Genomic DNA, 21662 nt, shown 5'->3' on the forward strand with positions numbered 1-21662 from the left:
ATATGGCATGGCATACCCCATCCTTATTTATATCCATTAAGTATAACTATATTATATTATTTAAATACAAAAGCATAATTTTAAATATGCACTTATCCCTGCATCCCCACCTGGAATGCAGACTCCATGTAGATAAGAACAGTGTGTGTTTTGCCCTGGGAACAGTAAGGGTGCCTGGCAGAAGACAGACACTCTAACTGCTGAGTGAATGAATAATTAGCTGCCCGCCCCCCACTTCCCTCTCCACTCAAACTTCAAATGGCACTGTTGCTCTTTATTGCCTGTGGGAAAAGCAAGGTGTTTCTCCATCCTCTTCCACCCATGTGCTTCCAGAACACCACACACATAAGGAACAGGAGGGAGTCAGTGGTGCTGTTTTTATTTCCAAAGAATTGGCCATGCTACTTGATACCTGGGACAGTTGCTGTTGACAGCGCTTGCCTCCTTGCTGTGGTTCAATAACTGTGAACAGATGCTGACAACTCTCCAAGCCACAGGCAATCGGGAAAGGGCCCTCCATCCCTCAGCTGGGTGGGGTTCCTTTAGCCCTGCTTAAAGCAGGGTGCGCCAGCCCTCATGTCCACATGGCTTCAGCTGCTTTAATTAGAAGTTCTTCCATACTTCATGGGCAGGCAAGAAATAAGAGTGCCAGCCACGTTTCAATGTTAATTCAAGTCCTGTGCACATCAGCTCCATAGCTATATCCCAACCACATGAGTTGGCTTCACGCTACACCATAGCCAGGGGTAGAATCAGGGCATACTGCTACTGTCACCAGTTTCAGACCAAGTCCGACAAAAGACATTTTGGACCAGTTTCATATATTAGATAAGCCCACAAAAATGAAAGTCTTTCAAAGCTTATTCTAGAAAGAGATTAACATGCCCAATAATTAGGGCACTTTTTAGTTATACTGCCATACATCAGCACAATATTCTGTATTACCTACTTTATTACTTTTGTAAAATTGACCAGATTCTAGAGTAAAAAATATGGAGTAAGTATCAAAGATATGCTAAAGTATAGTAATTTACAAAGCGCTAGAAGTTTTCTGAAAACACACTCTAAAATTCAAGTCACTGCCAAGTCAATGCCTCACAAAATTAGAACTGCAACCAAATTAGGTTACGTAACTCTGGAATTGCAGAAATCAGTCTGCAAGAGACCCAGAATTAAAGAAAAATTACAGACTACAAAAAGACAAAATAACTGTGAATGTTTACATTGGTATATTCTTCTGGAACAGTAACTTTGGTGAACACTTGAGATGACTTAACATGTTTCTGAATATAGTTTTTGCATGGCACAGTCACTGGCAGTTGTCACTCAGACCATTTCTCAGCAAAGGAAGCCCTTACCATCTATGTTTTAGAGCTAGCTGAAGAAGCAAGCCTACATCTTTCTAGAAGGCAGGGAAATGTCGATTTCTTCAGTGGTTCGGATGGGCTAGTCCCTTATCCCCACCACCAGGAATGCTGTGATAGCTCCACAACGTATGAATTCAGGCTGTGTCTGAATTCAGCGCTCTAAACAAAAAATTAATTTGAAACTCAAACCACTGAAACGTGGAGTACCCCTCTCATGGCCACCTTCTTCATGATGTTTTTCTCCATCTCCCCACTTTTGATCGCTTTCAAACCCCTCAAAATCTGTGTGCTTCAGCCCCACCCTCCACTATCGCTCTTTCACTTGAAGCCAAATCTGGCATCAGTGTTTTGTCTGCTCAGGAGAGCAATTTCAACCATCTCCTGCTTTTTATAAGATCCGTTTATTCTTCCCAATATAATAATTAGTTTCAGATGAACCTGGTTGCCATTCTTCGGCTCAATTCCACTGTGGAAAGAATAAGGAGAAACACACAGAGAGCAAAAATTTGGGTCCTATCATAGGCCCAGAACAGAACCTTCACGATTTACTTCTTTAAAACCTAGCTGGGTTTTGATAACCTAGATTCTCAAAGGGATGGATTAAAATTATGATGCTGGGACTCTTCTCAGTTTACTTGTAGAAAGGTTCAGAGGGATTATTCCTCAACTTTCCAAACTATGATAAGCCATCAGGAAGATAAATCTTATGAACATAACCAGGGCCATATCCTTGCAAACATACCGAGGTTGCCAATAGGAAGGTGACGGTGTTATCTTAATGTCTTACAACTTAATTAGCTTTCAGGACATAATAAATACTGATAGGTAAGAAAATATACCAGCTTAGAGCTAAGGATATTAGAGGAATAACTCTGGGAAATCTCTGCTGACCATGGTACAGAGAAACATCAAGCAAGACATTTTTGTGAACAAAATGATGGAGATGACCTCCGTGAAGCGTAATCAAAACTGGCCGAGTCTCGAGTTACATCAGAGAGGCTGCCCCACTTTCACCTGAGATCATCACCTCCTGCACATTTTGACTCCTTAATTCAGTACCAGCAGCAGAATCGCCTGTGCGTATTTTTGCCATCAGAACGGCAGGTTATCCTGTGTGCGCATGCCAGCCGCCCCTGAGCTGTGATCTCAGGTAGAGGTCACCTGGGTGCACACATACTCTAAGACCTTACATCATGAGTGTCTCTGTGTCCGAGCGCCTTTGCCTGTTTACATAGAAAGGGATCTCCTCTGCTTTGTGCTATAATAATTAGAGGACGTCTTATGGTTCGTCTTACCTTCACACGTGCGTCCATCCGCAGAGATGGAGAAGCCCTGTTCGCAGACACAGTGAAAAGAACCATCTGTGTTTAGACACTCTCCATGAGGACCACAGAGCCCGGGCTGTTCACACTCATTAATATCTGGAATCGAAAAGAGTGCCACATACATGAAGAGAAATTGCTTTGGTTTTCCTAATGATAACCAGACACACAGGACACAAAATCTGTTGCAAAAGGGTCGGATGCCTATTTGGTGGCACAACTATATGGTTTGTGCCCACACTGGACCACAGGACAAGTTGGATTGTCAAGGGAGAGAAACTGTTTAGGTTGAACCATTACAAAGAGCCAGTGTTCCTCCATTTTCAACCTAAAAAAAAATGCAATTTCATAGGTTCAACCCAAAGGTCCCCCTCCCCTTTTAGATGTGTTGGAGGCTTGAGGGTCTTTAATCAAATAAATAAAGATTCTATGCAACATTCGTCAGTGAGAAGACTGTGTTCTTCTCCATCCTCTAACCACCACGCAAACAACTCTCTTGTGGCCTGTGTACATTATCTCATATCCAGGAATATCCACCCCCAGGATGGGAAACGCTTAAGGGTAAGGCTGGACATGCCTAACAGTGTTTGCCTCAAAGGAGGCACTTCACACACGTATGAATATACAAATGAAATAGACTCCACTCCATATTTCATTGAAAATGGACACAAGAAATAAAGTACAAGAAAAAGAAGGCCTTTTATACAAGGGAGGTCTTAATTTTTACACAGCTTTGTGGTGATGAAATTAGTGAATGAGAGTCAAGCGCTCAGGTCAGTACCCAGCACAACCAAGGGTCAAAACATGGTAGTGATTATTACTAAGACTCATGAACCAACCATGCGGTGGTTATATGGACCGCCTCATACTCTGGATTGAGCTCCCCAGAGCCAGGGTGACGAGGCGCCCTAAACACTGAAAATGCACCAAGTGTCTCGTACAAGTGTGATGTTCTTCCAAACCTGTCCTACTTATGCTAAGAGTGCCCAAGGTGGAGGACATAAGGAATCACAGAGAACAGCTCACCCTTCACACTGGTGCTGACACATGCACCTGCCTAGGTGCCCTGCATTGTAACGGGTGTTTTCCTCACCTGTGTCCCTTGTGACATGGATTACTTATTAAGAACTGCATGTTTTAAATGAGACCCCAGCTCTTCTACAGCAAGGGAACACTGTATTATGAATATCTGTCCACCAGAAAATTCCACAGCTGTCTTCATTCTCTACTAACTGAACAGTGATTGATTAAGGTTCTCTGAGTTCAGTTCTCTGGGGTCATAAAAAGCGTCACAGGTCCTTGGCACCATCTAGGCAGTAGATCATTTTCCCATCTCTCTGAAGTCTCCTAGGCTTTCCCCTTTATCTCTTACTAAAGAAGTCCTCAACACATCCTCTTAGAAGTCCATCTTTAATTCAGTGAAAAACTTTTACTGAAGGCTTCCTATGAGAAGGCTGAATAGAACGGGGTCCTCATCGTTATGAAGCTCCTATTGGCTCCTGAGGCAGGAACCAACAGGAAATGGTTATAAAGCTTAATGGGAACATGGAAAAGGTACAGATGATGTGACCTTCCCAGTGACCTCTAGAACATGCTTAGCTATCAACCTGGCCATTCTCCCCGTCCACAGTGTCAGCCCTTTCCCAGTACCCAGGATCTCCTGGGACTCTTCTTTTTGCCCTGCTGATCTTATTGTGCAACAGAAATTCTGGCAATATCACTGATTTAGCCATTTCTATATTAAGCCTGAACTCCTTCCATCTGCCATGTATTTCAGATTAGCTGGCCTATCTGCTAGAGAACCAAACTAAGAAAACAAGCAGGACTTACTCATTTTCTTAAAAAAATCTCCTGTTCATGTTATTGCCACTAATTTTAAAATATTTTCAAGGAAGAGCAATGAATCATTTTCTACTTTACTATTTCTCAATATGATTCCACTCTGGAAGTTTTCACTTCTTTTATAAAATTTCTGATATCTTCTAGGTTGCTCTCTCCTTGACAATATCTTCAGACTGGTAATCTTTTTTTTTTTTTTTTAACTCTTCCTTTCACCCTTTAGTTCCATTCTTTCTTTCCCATCTGCTGCCAAGAGTTACCTCTACCTGGGCAACAAGGTGCCCTAAAGTTCTACTGGCCTGGGGATCAGGCCCAAGGTCAACATCCATCTAGAAGAGCCCTAGAGATTATCTGAGACCACCTCTTTATTTTACTTAGGCCTCAATGTAGCCCTTCAAAACCAGTCAGACTTTGCCAAGTCGCCTAGGAAATAATGGGCATAAAGTTCTTGCTTTAGGAAAAGTCACTGATTAACATAACTGTCTAAAAAGTTTGATGACAAGAACTGAAGACGAATTCCCAGACGTTTTTCCAGGAAATCACTAAGAAAGAACAACACGAATATCTGGAACCAGAGAAACATATGCATTCAATTTGGGTTGTACTTATTGAGGCATTTCTAAACTATGCTGCTAGCAACTCAACTGAAAGCCAGACTATATTTAAGCTGGGTTTCTTTCATGGGTCCGAGATTCCACAGAAATTCACAATTTGGCATGTGAAAGTCAAAACGTGAAACTGAGTATGTTCTGAATCTCCAATGCATTCCGCCACATTCCTAAAGAGACTATTAACATGGAATTTCCTTGCTGTCTGTATATCATCATTCATTTTGCTGGTGGGGGGGTGAGAGTCTTATATTTCCAAATTGAAAATGCCTTCCAGAATATGGAACTATCTTCAGATTATTAGGTAAGATTTAAAATTTATGCCTATCGCACAATATTATTCAAATATATCCCAGGGTCATTCACACTGTCATCAATTATGTTTTCATTATGAAAACAAACTCAGAAATCCATGCCCATGTACAGAATGCTGACATGATCATGGGATTAGAGAGAAGTAGGCTACTAACTTTGGGCAGAGCGAAGGATCACAAGCCTGCCTCCAGGAACACGGCAAAAAGAGATGATTCAAAAAAAATAAATAAATAAAGGTGAGTGTACACAATATTATAAACAGCCTCTAAACAGAGAAGGTGGGTGATGGAACAGAGTCATTGCTAATATTCTTTAAATGGTACTAAATCCTGCTTCAGGAATAGTTTTTGTTCATTTGGATTTGTTTTTCAAGCAGACATTTTAATTTATCCTGGAAAACAGGATGCACAAATGTGACAGAGAACAAAGTCGATTTAACAATGCTTTGTAGCCAATAAAACAACGTGTTCGGAGCAGCCACATTTGAGTTCGCATCAAATCACAAACACAAGTTTAATATACTGAGAGAAGATAGCAGAAGGATTAAAGAAAAAGATAACTAAATTAGTCTCTTGTGATTTGACTCTAGAATGTATAAAATTTGCAATAGAAAATCATGGTCCATTTATATAAGACTTAGTTTTACCCCTATTTCATCAAAAAACTGGAAAGAGGAAACAAAAAAATATTGCTCCTAAGCCTAAAGAGAAATAACTACAATTCAGATGGTTTCTGGGAGCACCTCTTGGCATTTTTATATAAATCAAGTTTTATTAAATCAAGATTTATTTATAAATCAGTATTTTATGGAAATACTGTCACATAAATTTACAATTCAACTTCTTCCTTCTCAACTGAATTAACTTCTGCACTGGAAATACCAAAAAATTTAAATTCACCTCATTGTATTGTGATGGCAATCAAATACATGACATCAAATGAGGTACACACTGCAGTTTATTTAAATCTTGGGTTAGTTAATGGAATTAATTTTAAAAGATCTCAAGGCAAAGGCCTGTGTCTTTTGTGTTTCAGGGACATACAGCTGAGGGTAGATAATGAGACATAGGGTATATTATTCCAGAACCACAACTTAGAGAGTGGATACCATCTTCCCTTTCAAGAATATTGTCATTTGGGACATGTGAGAGGAGATATAATTTATTACAACCCATAAGAAAAAAGTCACACAAAGTCCAGTAGCAATGGATAAATATAACTCCAATAATCTTTCAGGGATACTCTATAGAGTTCCATAATGGGCAGAGGAACAGTAAGAAAATGAAATTTACCCAAATGTTATTTATCAGAAATAAGTAAGTATACATGTAAATGTGTGAGAAGAAACGGCATGGATTTATTAAAACTAATAAATACAGGAAAACTTGTGGGGCAGCCAGGTAGAGTTAAAAATGCTGGAACAAATGATCTGATTTTTTAATCCCAGCATCAATAGTAACTCAATGTGTTACACTGGGGAAAAAAAAAATCACTGAATTTTATTGTCGTCTTTCCTTTGGCTATCAATGTAACAGTAATTGGTGTGGCAATGTAGAGGGAATAGTGGGGAAAGATCTTGGGTTCAAATTTCGGTTCTACCGCTTATTAGTGAGGAGCCTGCTAATGAACTTCTCAGAGCTTCATTTACTCAGGCACGAAACAGATATAAGAAGTTTCCTTTTCAATTCTCTACAAATTAAATGAGGTGACATATTAATTAGCACACAGCAGGTTTTCAGTTAAAGCTGCTGTTGTGATTGGTGCTGTATTCTTAGTAGCACCTTATATCCACTGTCCACTGCACTATATCCACAAGGAGTATGTGATAAGATCCTTGGTGGATACTTGAGACCATGGATGGTACTGAACTCTAAGTATAGTATTTTTTTTCTTATACAAACATATAATAAAGTTTACTTGATAAGCTAGGCATAGTAAGAGATTAACGATAACTAATAATAAAATAGAATTACAATAGTACACTGTAATAAAAGTTATATGAATGGGATCTCTCTCTCTCTCTTTCCAACTATCTTATTGTACAACTTTAATGCATTTTTCATCTTTACTAAGCACTTATGCACTGTGGCTGTAACTCACAGTGTGAGGGGTGACAAAAAATCTAGTACAAATTTCTTTCTCCTTCACAATTTCACAGATAAAAGATTTGTTCTTACCATACACCTTAGCAATCTCAACATATTTTTTTTCTTTCCTTAGTAAGTCAAGAACTGTCACCTCTGCACTTAAAAATAAAACAAAACAAAACACCTTTATGGCTTCTTTTTTGTAGATCTAAGCTGCTAGCATCACTGCCCTGTGCTCTCGGACCATTACTAGGTAAAACCAGGGTTACCTGAACACAGGCTCTGTGATGCCTACTGTCGATAGCTGATCTGATGAGAGAGGTGGCAACTAAGTGACTAACAGATGGGATATTCTGGACAAAGGGATGCCTCACGTCCCAGGCAAGATAAAGTGGGATGGTACGAGATTTCATTACACTACTTAGACCAGCACACAATTCAAAGCCTATGGATTGCTTCTGAAATTTTCTATCTAATATTTTTCAACTGATCACAGGTAACAAACTGCTGAAAGTGAGACAGCAGATGGGAGTGGGGACTGTTGTTTGGAAGATTAAACATAAGCACTTTGAAAAAATATAAAATTCTGTTCTCTATAATTTTGATCAAGTTTTTAATGAGAATCTCATTGCTTATCCATTCCAAAGTCAATAGTCTGCATCTATTAACCCCAAGCTCCCAATCCATACCACTCCCTCCCCCTCCGCTTGCCAACCACAAGTCTATTCTCCAAGTCCATGATTTTCTTTTCGGTGGAAAGGTTCATTTGTGCCATATATTAGATTCCATGTATGTGTAACTGGGTCACCATGCTGTATACTAGAAAATTGACAGGACACTGTAAACCAGTTACAATGGAAAAAAATAAAATAAAAATCATTATATAAAAAAAATAAAAAATTTTTAACAAGGTTTTTTTAGGGAGAGGAAAAGCTGGATACTGGATAAAAACTGGGATGGGGGGAGCTACGGGACAAAAGGAAATAGGCCTGTGAAGCATATAAAAAAGCTAGAAGATAATTTAGAATCAAGTACCAAGGCTGGCCCAGGGAAGGAAGAGCAAAGTACAGCTGATTTCAGTTACCACAGAAGCAAAGCTAGGACACAGTTCCAAAATGCATGAGTTTCGGGTAACATGGTACAGTGCCACGTGAGAACTTCTTACACTATGCAGACTCAAAAAAATTATTATAATAATACAAACTGGGATAGCTTATTTATATATAAAGGGGTAAAACCATACCCAATCACTAGGAAGCAATACAGAAATGAACCAGGTAAACTGTAAGTTTAAAAAACGGAGAGTGAAGTACCTTGGCATGCTTTGTTGTCACTGAGCTGGAATCCCTCTGGACAGGTACAATCATAGGACCCTTCGGTATTAATGCAGTCTCCTCCTTGGCAAACACTATTGTCCTCCAAGCATTCATTGATATCTACAAATCAATTGACAACATTTAAAAGAGGAAATAAACCACACTGTGAAAAACATTGTCCTTCTCTTCACACAAAGGAGCATTATTTTATACCTCTCACAACACATGATTTTAACAGCTCACCTTTTAGAGTTTTTTAAAAATGAAATATTTTGCAGGGATCTTAGCTGTGCACTGAAGTTTTAACATTAAATTAAATTAATTTGAGGAGTTCCCGTCATGGCGCAGTGGTTAACGAATCCGATAGGAACCATGAGGTTGCGGGTTCGGTCCCTGCCCTTGCACAGTGGGTTAAGGATCCCGCATTGCCGTGAGCTGTGGTGTAGGTTGCAGACGCGGCTTGGATCCAGCATTGCTGTGGCTCTGGCGTAGGCCAGCAGCTGCAGCTCCGATTCGACCCCTAGCCTGGGAACCTCCATATGCTGCGGGAGCGGCCCAAGAAATAGCAAAAAAAAAAAAAATAATAATAATAATAATAATAAAATAAATTAATTTGAAAAGTAAAAATGCTACAACAAACCATAATTTACTTGGTTAAATTCTCAGTGATGAGAGAGAATAAAATTATCCTTCTTTTTTACCCCCTTTGTTTGGAATTTCACCCTCTTTATTTTTAAAAGAAATATCTATTGGAGTATAGTTGACTTACAATGTTGTGTTAGTTTCAGGTGTACAGAAAAATGAATCAGTTATACATATACATACATCCTTTCTTTCTCAGATTCTTTTCCCATATAGGTTATTAGAGAATAAAAAATATTCTTCAGGGAATTCCCTAGTGGCTCAGTGGGTTAAGGATCTGGCATTATCACTGCTGTGGCTCCGGTTCGGGAACTTTCGAGTGCGTGTAGCCAAAAAATATTTTTTGAATACACATGAAGAATATCTTGAGCATCTATCTATATAAGATCCTATATTATGCATTGTAGAAAGACTTTGAAAGTATTTGGCATGGTCCCTGCTGCCAAAGAAAAATGATTGTTCGAAAAAAATCCAAATTTAAAAATAAACAGAAAAATAGAGTTGCTTATAAGTTCCAAATTATTTAACCTAAGAATTGTCAAAAAACATATTTGTCAAAAGAATAATATCAACTTCTGATGTCACGTGAGTTTAGAGAAGAGATATAAAGATCAAAAATGGCTGGCAAGGGAATCAGCAAAATCAAAAGTCACTTTCTCAGTGGCTATCACAAACAGGTTTAATGATGCCTGAATTTTTCAGTGTGTACACTAGAGCCTAGGTCCAACTAAATATGGTTTATGTGCTCAATACTGGGTCTTGACTGTGAGCGTGTAAGACAATTAACGATCCCCCTTCACAGTATGAATGTGGGGCAGATCTTTCATGAGGGCTGTTTATTACCTCATTTATTCCTCGTCAAAGCTCATTATTCCTAACACACTCCATGAGTCCCAACGCTGTTATCTGGGAGGATTCAAATTATTAGCACTGAAGAAACCTAACGAACAAAACCTTCTTTGTTTCCCCAGAATTTGGCATGTTACGGCATTTCTTGCAAATAATTACGATTGCTGCTAAAATACATGAGAAGTTCCAGGAAGAAGTGACTATGAAGACTGTTGGAGTCTTAAGACTCCTCACTGTCTGGTTGAAAAATGTGGACACATGGAATTAAGTATTCCTCCTAGAACCCAATCAACTAGCTTCCTTCCATACCGCTCCTGGGGCAGATAAAAAAGAAGTGCTTTAAAATTTCATTCTATCAAATAAAAGTAAAATATTTATGACGTTCATCCATTTTTAAAGTGTTTCTGAACTCTGATCCTACAATGTAAAACACAGCTGATGTGACTGTCACAACGAAAGAGGGTCATTACTTTTCTTTAGGGTGTTTTGTCCAATTTCATTTAAGTATAATTTACATATAACAGATGCATCTAAGAGTCCAATTCAATGAGTTTTGATAAATGTAGATACATTCTTGGGACCACTATCACGATCAAGGCATAGGCATTTTGGCATCAATTTGTATCTCTTAGGATCTGCGGTTAGATTCTTCTGTCATTGTAAATGCAACATTTTTAAAGGAATTAATGAAGTACCTTAATGTCATTCTGGAAGTGACAAACATAAAGCTTGGTGATGTTTTCCTTTGTTCTTTTTCCAATTTGACCTTAAAATCTCCATTCCTGCTAACTTAATGCCTTGGGTGCTATAATTGTCAGGAAAGAGTCAGTAAAGGAACCATTGTGCATAATTAAGATACTAGCATGGAGGACTAAGGGTCTCCTGTAAATTCTGAATATGCCAACAAATGTTCTATTTATTGGGTAAGTGACTGTGGTATATCAAGATTCCCAAAAATGGAACCAAATTTAATTGTGAATAGGTTTTTAGATATAAATTCTGTGAAAATAATTCTTAAGCCCCAACTCTCTGCTAATATCATGATTTTGAAGTGGTTGTGCCCAGTGGGAATATTCTAGTCTACTGTTTATAAATCTTTGCCATAAAACAAGTACTAAAGGAACAATTTGGACCAATTATTACCAAAAAAAAAGCATAGGCATTTCCATTGCCCCCAAAGGTTTCCCTGTACCCCTTTTCTAGTTGGCTTCCTCTGTTTAGCATAATGTTTTTGAGAGTGATCCAGGCTGATGTGTTATCAGAAGCTTTCTCCTCATTATTGCTAAGCAGTGTTCTATTACATTAATGTACCACAGTTTGTTCACCCCTTCACCTGTGATGAATATTTGGATTGTTTACAGCTTTGCTATTATGAGTAAAGTTTTGATAAACACTCATGTGTCAGTCCTTGTGTAAACATAGGCTTTCATTTTCCTGGAATAAATTCCTAAGGGTAGGTCATACAGTAGGTTTAACTTTTGAAGTTTTCTAACATGGCTGTATCATTTTACATTTCCACCAGCAAGGCAGAAGAGTTCCAACTGTTCCATATTTATTCTAACCATTCCAAAGCCTTTCTAACAGGTGCTGATTTACCTTTCTTTTTTAGATGTACTTTTTTTTTTTTTTTTTTTTGGCTCTTTAGGAAAGTGAGACAGCAAAATAAGAAAAGGCCCATTTGACCATTAAAAATCTCAATTCAAAAAAAGAACAGGTAGAATCCTGAGGATATGAATCTCAGCAATGACACTCCATGATCTGGATGTATGCCCAGCAAAATGGAAGTGTGTCAGCTTTGTTCACCCAACTTTAAAACAATCTCATCCACTTTCCAAAATCTTGAAATTATAAATAATTGTTGGGATTTTAAAACTCGGTGTATTATGTTAGACTCTGGTTTAGTTTAAACACTTTTGCAAGACCTCTATCTCCAAAAGCAAAAAAGGGTAGGTCAAATATTAAGAGAGCCCAGTGTGGGATTCACCTGCACCCACAGACCAGGGTGATATGAGAGGTTTTTCTCCTAGGAGTTAGCTATCAGGCTTTAAGGAAGGCAACAGTCAATTCATGGTCACTCTCCAGTGAGACTGCTTGAGCAGCCAATGACCTCCACCTTGCTAAATCCCACGGTTAATTCTGGGTCCCATCTTGACAGCAGCAATGTTGGACACAGGTTCATCATCCCTCCTCTTTAAAATACTCTCTTTTTTTGAATTCTGGTTTTCCTCCTCCACTTGCCATTTTTCCCTCAAACCACTTTGCTTATCTCTTACCATCTCCTCACTTCTAAACGAGGGACAAGGACTCAGCTTTTGGACAATGTCTCTCTTCTAGCCACATTCATTCCCTTGGTGATCATGGCTTTAAACACTGTCTATATGCTGAGGACCTCAGCCCGGGACTCACTGCTGATTTCCAAATGCATAGGTCCAAGGGCCTTTCAGGTATCTTCATTTGGATACTCATCATAGGCACTGCCAACTTAAAACGCCCAAGCTGAGCTCCTAATCTGCTTTACAAAGCCTTTAAGTGGAAGGGATGCTTTTCCTAGAAGCAACCAAATGCCATCATCTCAGGCAACCCTCTGCTTGCCTCTTTACTTAAGGTCACCATTCTCCCTTCCTCCCCTCAGCACTACCCATGAACCCCACTTTATTTTCCCCTTAACGTTTATGGTCATTTAACAAGCTATAGAGTTTACTTATTTATCATGTTTATTGCTATCTCCTGCACTAAAATGTAAGCTCCATGAGGGCAGGACTTTTTTTGTTTGTGTTTGGTTTATCGCTGTATATCCTGTACATAGAACAGTGAGTGCCTGGCACATGCTTGGCACTCAAATATTTGTTGAATGAATAGATAAATAAATTGATGATTCTGACTTGGAAAGATATGTCAGAAGCTAAGAAATACTAGTACTTCTCTCTCTTTTTCTTTTTTGGCCGTCCCATGGCATATGGAGTTCCCAGTTCAGTGATTAGATCTGAGCCACAGTTGCAAGCTATGCAGCAATGCTGGATCTGTAACCCACTGTGCAGGGCCAGGGATGGAACCTGTGTTCCAGCACTCCAGAGATGTCATTGATCCCACTGAGTCACAGTAGGAACTCAACTTCTTCTCTTTTTTTATTTGGTTTGCAAAGAAATGATCAACAGAGAAGGGTCACAGGAAAACAAAGTAAGTCATGAATCTTCTTCTCAGGCTTTGCAAGGGATGAGTAAGGGGCTGAGGAAGGTGCCAACGTAGGCACAGAAGCAGAGATGGTGCCTGGAGGGAAACAAGTCAGAGGTGGAATCTCTGCAGGCTGAGATGCCAAAACCTCTAATAACCAAGACAATTGAGGCCATCCAGCATCATAAACTGAGTGGCTCTGAGTATGGTGGAATAAGTAGACACAGAAATCATCACAACACTTGGGATTCTCACTCTACAAGAAGGCCAGCAGGGTGGCAGGGTAACACTGTAAGAAAACAAGGTCTCTGCCAGAGTTATTAGAGGAAAATTATACATGCAAATAGAAATGCCAACAAGAAAGATGGCTCTTCCTCCCACAGCTGTGAGAGGCATGTGGACAGTCACAGCTCAGTTCATTACAACCAAATATGACTGGGGAGGATGAGAAACAGTCCTAGTTGGAATTAGCAGGCTGAAGTGCTAATAGAATTTCAAAGGGAGCGCTGAATTAATTGAACGGACTTCAGTCCTATTTATAACCTGGGACACTAGGGAAATCAGCCCTGACTTGAAGAGAAGAAGGGTATGATTATATACTTGAGATGACACTTTCTTATGGAACTTATTAATAATGACAAGCAAGCTGGGTAAAAAGTGTTTATTTGGCTTTTCATGCAATGGATGGTTTTAGAATAAAAATATTGGACTTCTGGTGAAATGTTTACACATTGAAACAGCCAAAATAGAGGAACATGCCTTATAATACACACCTACTACCTAAGACCTAATCGATGGCCTTGTCACCCTCTTGGCTGGGCCAAGAATTAGGGCAGAAGACATGCTGGTGGTCAGGGTAGGTTTTCAGTGGCTTAGTGCCCTGCCACCTACTTACTTCTGGAACAGATTCTTCCTCAGCTGGCTCCCAGCAACATGACTGCCTCTCCCACCTTGGAGTGCCACTTTTTGAATTATTAATACTTTACACATATTGTAGAGCTCCCCATCCACAATTTTCAGACAATCAATGATTATCATTTAGCTTGATCACCTGTTTGATCATTTTCCTATTTTTCAATAGATATGTTGATTACAACTTTTATTTTATTATTTTTTTCATTAGAACTTTTCACTGGTGTTTTTAACCCTTATTACCTGAGGATAAAATCCTAGAAGATAAGTCACTGATTCAACTATAATGTACATTTTAATGCCTCTGAAACTTTCCCAATTGCTCGCTGGGTGGGTTGTGTCTGCTTGTGCCAAGTTCTCTGGTCAGAAGAGAAGGAGGCTATATGGTACATTGGGTCTTTCCCAACCAATTGGACTGATCAGTCAAAAAGTGTCTGGTGCCCTTGAAGTATGTGCCACAGAGCCAGCCACTAAAAAGCTCATTCTCTCCTATCAAAGGTGTGGTCCCAACTCTCACGCAGAAACTAACTCGGTGTGTGAGACAAACCCTGCCACGTTCACCTTTCTGGTTTTATGACTTAGAGGATCTAATTGCAGCCAATCAGCAGAGGAGTTGGAGAAAAACACCGTTACTTGGGTGGACAGTGAACACAGAGAATTCCCAAGTGATGGGCTGGTGACAGGTGGGCTCAGCAGCTCTAAGCACCTGAGAGGGGTTCGGAGCCAAGGCAGGTAGTAAAAGTGGTTAATGATTCATACTGCTGTCCACATGGAAAACATTTTATGCAAAAAGCGCAAAAGTGAAATAAAGCCTGGCTCTGAAAAACTTTACAGTTATTTGGAAAATCAACTTGTCTTCACTTACTTGGAACATTGCCAGTCCTGCATCCAAATGGATGTTATACAGAACTACACTGGGATAAACCATCCACAGCTGAGAAAACCTGAATTGATCCTTAACTTGGTTAGCTGGCACAATTTTTCTAAAAAACTGCTCTGAGCAATGCAAGGAAAACCTGGAATCTACATACTTTTCTGCATTATTTCTGTGACCACAGGGAAGATATCTTGCAGGAACCTAAAGTCCTCAACTGCTAGGTCAAAAGTATGGGGTTGGGGACAAAGGCCAGGATAGTGTCCAGATTTCCCTGAGCCTGACTCTGGCATTTTAGGACTGCAACCAAGAGCAATTCTCACCTTCGCAGTGATCTCCAAGGGCGGACGCTCTGTAACCATGGTCACAGACACAGTGGAAGGAGCCCTCTGTGTTTCTGCATTGCCCATTACTGCAGAGATGACGGTGCTGGCATTCATCGATATCTATGAGCAAGAGAATGAAAAGAAACTTAGAAGTGGTGCTTTAAAAGTGATTTTTAATAATTACATAAAGGAAATCTATACACTATCTATTTTTTTTAAATATTTATTTTTTAGCCATGCCCATGGCACACAGAAGTTCCCAGGCCAGGGATTGAACCCACGCCCACAGAAGCAACCAAAGCCACAGCAGTGACAATGCCAGATCCTTAACCTGCTGAGCCACCAGCGAACTCTTGGTTTATAATTAATTTAGAATTTTCATCATGTGACTCAAACTGACCTCTAGTAAAAAGTCAGCTGTTAATATCCCAGTAAGGAAAATACAGATGAACTTAAAAAGTTTTAACTAATGAATTAGGAATCTGTATATATTAACACCACTAGTCACTGATGAGGGGCAAATACTTTGCTGTGATCTGTCAACTTTAATGAAGCTTCTTGGAATTCCTTCTATAAATTCAACTATAATACTCTGAGTTTACAAGCACTAAGGACTGTGATAGACAGTCTAAAGCAGGGATCAGCAAGCTACAGCCCACTGACTATTACTGTAAATAAAGTTTTATTGGAAAATAGCACCACACATTCATATACTATCTGGTCTTTTACAGAAGTTTGCTGACCTCTGAACCCAAAATGGCATGGCACAAATGCCTCCAACTCTTTGTTAGTATTTACCCCTTAGTCCCTTAGCAATCAGGCTTCCATGCTCTCCCTTTCTCAATGATTTTCTGAGCAAATCTATGGCCCTTCCCTCCTCTCGGCCTATTTGATACCTACATAGGTCTGAATCTCTCTTCCTTGACTTAGAGATGATCTGTTCTGTATCCACAATCCTGAGCTCAGGCGCACACACATGTCTGCATCATATCCACTCATAAAAGGCGCAATAACAGACTGCATGTATTCTGTGATTTACTTTCATCATTAGATGTTGAGCATCCTGAGGCAGGGACTATATACCACAACCCTATTACTCCTTAGATGACCTAGTGCCTTAACAGTGAGCAGGTACTTAGTTCATGCTGTTTGCTGACAGACTTCATCACATTTTAGTATCTGTATCTACTTCTGGCAACATGATTCTACAAGAGTTAACACAAACATCAGTTTCTACAGGGACCCTGCACCTGACTCTGCTTACAGCAGCATTCTGATTATTAGGGCATTGAGCACCTAAAAAACTGCTAACCTGGTGGGTGATTCGTACGTGTCTGGCTCACCTCTGGGAGTAATATCACAAGCTCTTCAAAAGAAAGAACTATGGACATAATAGCTTCATTATACTACGTGTGGATCTTTTATGATACATTCATTTGTAAAGGTCATGAATCGTAAGATAATGTATGAAAGTTTTGAGGGGGACAAATTATTTAACAAATTACTAGAACAAATTACTTCTTTTATCTGTGCACATGAGTGTGTTTATGTGTGTTCTATCCTTCTCTGCCTCTCAATGAGGTACTATAGTGACTTTTCTACATTCTAGAAAGTGATCATTGAAGGTTACGATAATACTGATATTTCCCTTTGCAGTGCCATCACATATTATCTCTTTTTTTCATTTTTTAAAAGTTTTATTGAAGTATAGTTGATTTACTAGGCTGTGATAGCTTCTGCTGTACAACAAAGTGATTCAGTTATGGTAGTACTTTGTATTCCATCATATATTATCTCTTTATAACATTACCTCAGGAGATCTTTTTTGTCCATTAAATATTTGAAGTTTACATATAGACGTGGATAGGATTTGTTTCCTTATAATAAAACAACTAATTGTGTGCATTGTGCACTCTGTTCTTTTTTTCAATTAAAAATTTTTTAATTTTATAATGATTTTTATTTTTTTGCATTACAGCTGGTTTACAGTGTTCTGTCAATTTTCTACTGTTCAGCAAGGGGACCCAGTCACACATACATGTATACATTCTATTTTCTCACATTATCATGCCCCATCATAAGTGACTAGACATAGTTCCCAGTGCTACACAGCAGAATCTCATTGCTTATCCATTCCAAAGGCAACAGTTTGCACCTATTAACCCCAAATTCCCATTCCACCCCACTCTCTCCCCCTCCTAAATAAATGACATTTCTTTTCAAGAACTCTGGGCACTTGTGCTTGTCACAAGTCTCTTCAAACACAGGAAGCACATACTTATTGGAAGTGAAGTACAGTTGATACTCAAACAACTCAAGGGTTAGGGTACCATGCAGTCAAAAATCTGCATATAACTTGACAGCCAGTCCTCTACATCACCACAGAACGTGTAGTATTCTACTAAGTATTTACTGGAAAAAAATCTGCATATAAATGGCCTCATGTAATTCATGCTCCATCATAAGCGACTAGACATAGTTGTTCAAGGGTCAACTGTAATTCTGTGTGAAGCTCAATGAAAAATATGTACATGTTTTTTAAGTCTAAGGTCAAGCCCAGCAAGGTCCAAAATCCTCACAATCACCTGAAGAACAGGACATATTGCATGAGTATATACTCACTTTATTCCTGAGTATAAGGGGATTTCAGTCTTCCTGAAAAGTCTTCGTTAGTGATACTTTTTTTTAAAAGGAAAAAATTTTTATCATTTATTTTTATATATATATATTTTTCTACTGTACAGCATGGTGACCCAGTTACATGTATACATTCTTTTTTCTTACATTATGTGTTCCATCATAAGTGACTAGACAGAGTTCCCAGTGCTACAAAGCAGGATCCTCTGCGGCTCACAACCTAACTACTTGGCGTTGCTTCTACAGTGGCTGTGGCTCGACCCCTAGCTCAGGAAAAAAAGTTTTAAAGCTAGGTCATTAATATTCCCCAGCCTAATGCCAGGCTAATATAATGACCTTCTAACTACTGAAATCCTATTATGTGATATTTTTAAATGATGTTAATAGAATTGGTTTTCCACAAGTAAGAAATCACACAGAGGGCAACTGTTTTTCTTCCCATTATTAATGCCCAGCCTCTGATCCCTATTATTGTACTTTTCAAATTTAGCCTTTTTCGATCCTGTTTTATTGACGGTGTTAAGTCCTCTGCTTTCTGACACAATAAAGCAATTATCTAGATAGTTTCTCAAAAACACATGTACTTTATTAAGTGCATAAGTTTTCAGGCCAGGTGCCTGAAACGGGAATCACAGAAGTTCACGGAGCCACACTCCTACCTTCACACTGGTCTCTTGCTGCTGACAGCTGGTAGCCCTGCCCACAGGTACACCTGAAGGAGCCGTGGGTATTTTTGCACTGCCCATTCATGCATAGATTCCCTTGCTGACATTCATCAATATCTGTAAACACAAACAATGACAGTTGTGTTACCTTAGGTCTTATATCTAAACGCCTACTTCTTTACTTTAGGGGGCTGCACCTGTGGCATGAGGGACTGAAGCTGTCTGTGCCACAGCAGTAATAAGGCCAGATCCTTAACCTGTTGAGCTACCAGGGAATTGCTGAGCTTAAGTTTAAGACCAAAAACCAAGCTACTGCCCTCAAAGCCTTTCATTTCCAGGCCGGCCTTTTAAGACATGACGATAAATTTATGATCCAGTCAAAGCTACTTTTAATACAACATAAAGCCCTCTGTCATCTCTCTCATACTTTGGATATAGAACAAACACAACAAGAAATATTTGAGAGTTTAAAAAATAATCTCGGAGTTCCCGTTGTGGCTCAGTGGTTAATGAATCCGACTAGGAACCATGAGGTTGTGGGTTTGATCCCTGGCCTCGCTCAGTGGGTTAAGGATCCAGCATTGCCATGAGCTGTGGTGTAGGTTGCAGACGCGGCTTGGATCCCATGTTGCTGTGGCTCTGGTGTAGGCTGGTGGCTACAGCTCCAATTCAACCCCTAGCCTGGGAACCTCTATATGCCACGGGAGTGGCCCTAGAAAAGGCACAAAGACAAAATAAATAAATAAATAAATAATTGAAAAAACAAATAATCTCATGCACAAAATTATGGCCATGTGGCAGTGTGCAGACCTGGAGAGTTTCATGAAAGAAGGCAGAGTTGGGAGTTCCTTAGTGGCTCAGTGGGTTAAGGAACCGATGTTATCGCTGCTGTGGCTCAGGTCACTGCTGCAGCATGGGTTCAGTCCCTGACCCAGGAACTTTCACATGCCATGGGCACGGCCAAAAATGAATAAATAAATAAATATAAATAAAAAAAAGAAGGCAGAATTAAAAATGCTACTAAGATTCAAAACAAAACAAAACAAACAAAAACCCATAATGGAGGCAGTCATGAAGGGAAACAGGTATTTCTGAAGTACTTAGAAGAAGCTGGAAAAATATAAGGTCACATGGTGGTGTGAAAGGACCCTGAGCTCAATTTTCCAAGGAACAAGGAAAGCCAAGAGAAACAGTTCTATTTTGATGATAGCTGCTGGAATGTCAAAAGAGAAAGTGGTGAGTGAGGAGTTTTTAAAATGCTTCGAATAAACATGAAGCTACTGACTGAGAAAGTACATAATTCTTTACAAGCACTCCAGTCCTGTATATGAATTTACACCAATGAAGAAAAAACGGGCCTCATCAATAACTTCAACGTGGTAGAAGCCGTACTTGTTTCCTAAATGCTTTGGTTTGGCCCGGAGGTTGGTCAGACCTAAGGAGGTAATTCTGTCTTCCTTGTCTCCAGATACGGCCTCAGAATGTTCTGCTGAATAATTAGTCGGTTTATAAGAGTTTAATACTATTAAATACGGTAGGACTAAGCTTCACCACCTACACTACAGGCGTAGGAGGATTAGTGGAGCTACCGGATGAAAACACACCAGTGCTGTCCTCAGAGTGGGAGAAAGGAGCCCTTAATCTAAAAAGAACAGAGCTGGAGCTCCCGTCGTGGCTCAGCGGTTAAAGAATCTGACCAGTATCCATGAGAATGAGGGTTCTATCCCTGGCCTCACTCAGTGGGTTAAGGATCTGGCGTTGCTGTGAGCTATGGTGTAGGTTGAAGACGTGGCTGGGATCTGGTGTTGGTGTGGCTGTGGTGTAGGCCAACAGCTGTAGCTCCAATTCGACCCCTAGCCTGGGAACCTCCATATGCCGTGGGTGCAGCCCAAAAATAAAATAAAATAAAATAAAAATAAATCTAAAGGTTTTTGCCAGGAGAATTCAATTAACTGCACAGCCCTTCCTCTAAAGTATTACTGACAATTACCTCTGTCCTGAGCAAAGTTGCTTTTCTTAACCTCTCATGAGGCATTAATATATATATTTTTTGTCTTTTTGTCTTTTCTAGGGCCGCACCCGCAGCATATGGAGGTTCCCAGGCTAGGGGTCCAATCGGAGCTGTAGGTGCTGGCCTACGCCACAGCCACAGCAACACAGGATCCCAGCCTCGTCTTCAACCTACACCACAGCTCGTGGCCACGCCAGATCCTTAACCCACTAATCGAGGCCAGGGATTGAACATGCAACCTCATGGTTCCTAGTCAGATTCATTAACCACTGAGCCATGACAGGAACTCCAAGGCATTAACATTTAAATGTTATCCTGATACAAGCCAGGTGTCAGGTTATCTCATGTTTCTTGAAAAAGTTTGCATTAACTATTAATGTAACTAGAGTTCAGGAATTTGTTTATTTAATTTCTTATACAAATTACTGTAGTTTACTAGAAAATTTTGTTTCACTTATTGTGAAATGATCCCTTTTAATTACATATAAAAGGGATCAGTAAAGTCCTGGCTGCCAGCTGTGGACTACCAGTAGAGAAATTAAATAAGAATTGTGTCTTACAAATGATTTTACACCTTTTCAATGCTCTCAGTCTACCAGCTTTCTGAGTGGCTGACAGCAAAGAAGAGCCCACACCATGCTTGCTTTCAGCACATCCTATAAAATATATGAGATGTCACTTCAAGGACTGAAGACCAACAAGAGCTCATGGAGCTGGATGG

The 21662-nt window shown here is 39.6% G+C and overlaps 1 protein-coding gene across 50 annotated transcripts in view; it reads right to left on the reverse strand.

The window, feature by feature from the left end:
* The window catches only part of LTBP1 (latent transforming growth factor beta binding protein 1), a 523079-nt gene that overhangs the window by 78587 nt on the left and 422830 nt on the right, over window positions 1-21662 (reverse strand). For 46 of the 50 annotated variants that reach the window (XM_085019627.1, XM_085019610.1, XM_085019630.1 and 43 more), the window contains 4 exons: window positions 18925-19047; window positions 15626-15748; window positions 8852-8974; window positions 2663-2788 (listed from right to left, as the gene is read on the reverse strand). In XM_085019627.1, coding sequence (XP_084875753.1) covers window positions 2663-2788; window positions 8852-8974; window positions 15626-15748; window positions 18925-19047 — 495 coding nt within the window. The remainder of the gene's footprint in view (window positions 1-2662; window positions 2789-8851; window positions 8975-15625; window positions 15749-18924; window positions 19048-21662) is intronic. The other 4 variants (XM_085019601.1, XM_085019599.1, XM_085019591.1 and 1 more) reach the window with 1 other exon arrangement.

This window comes from Sus scrofa, chromosome 3 (assembly GCF_054392235.1).
Source record: "Sus scrofa isolate SSC_HxYL_T2T_F1_AM1 chromosome 3, Sscrofa_HxYL_maternal_Yorkshire_Landrace_v2.0, whole genome shotgun sequence".
Lineage (NCBI taxonomy): Eukaryota > Metazoa > Chordata > Mammalia > Artiodactyla > Suidae > Sus > Sus scrofa.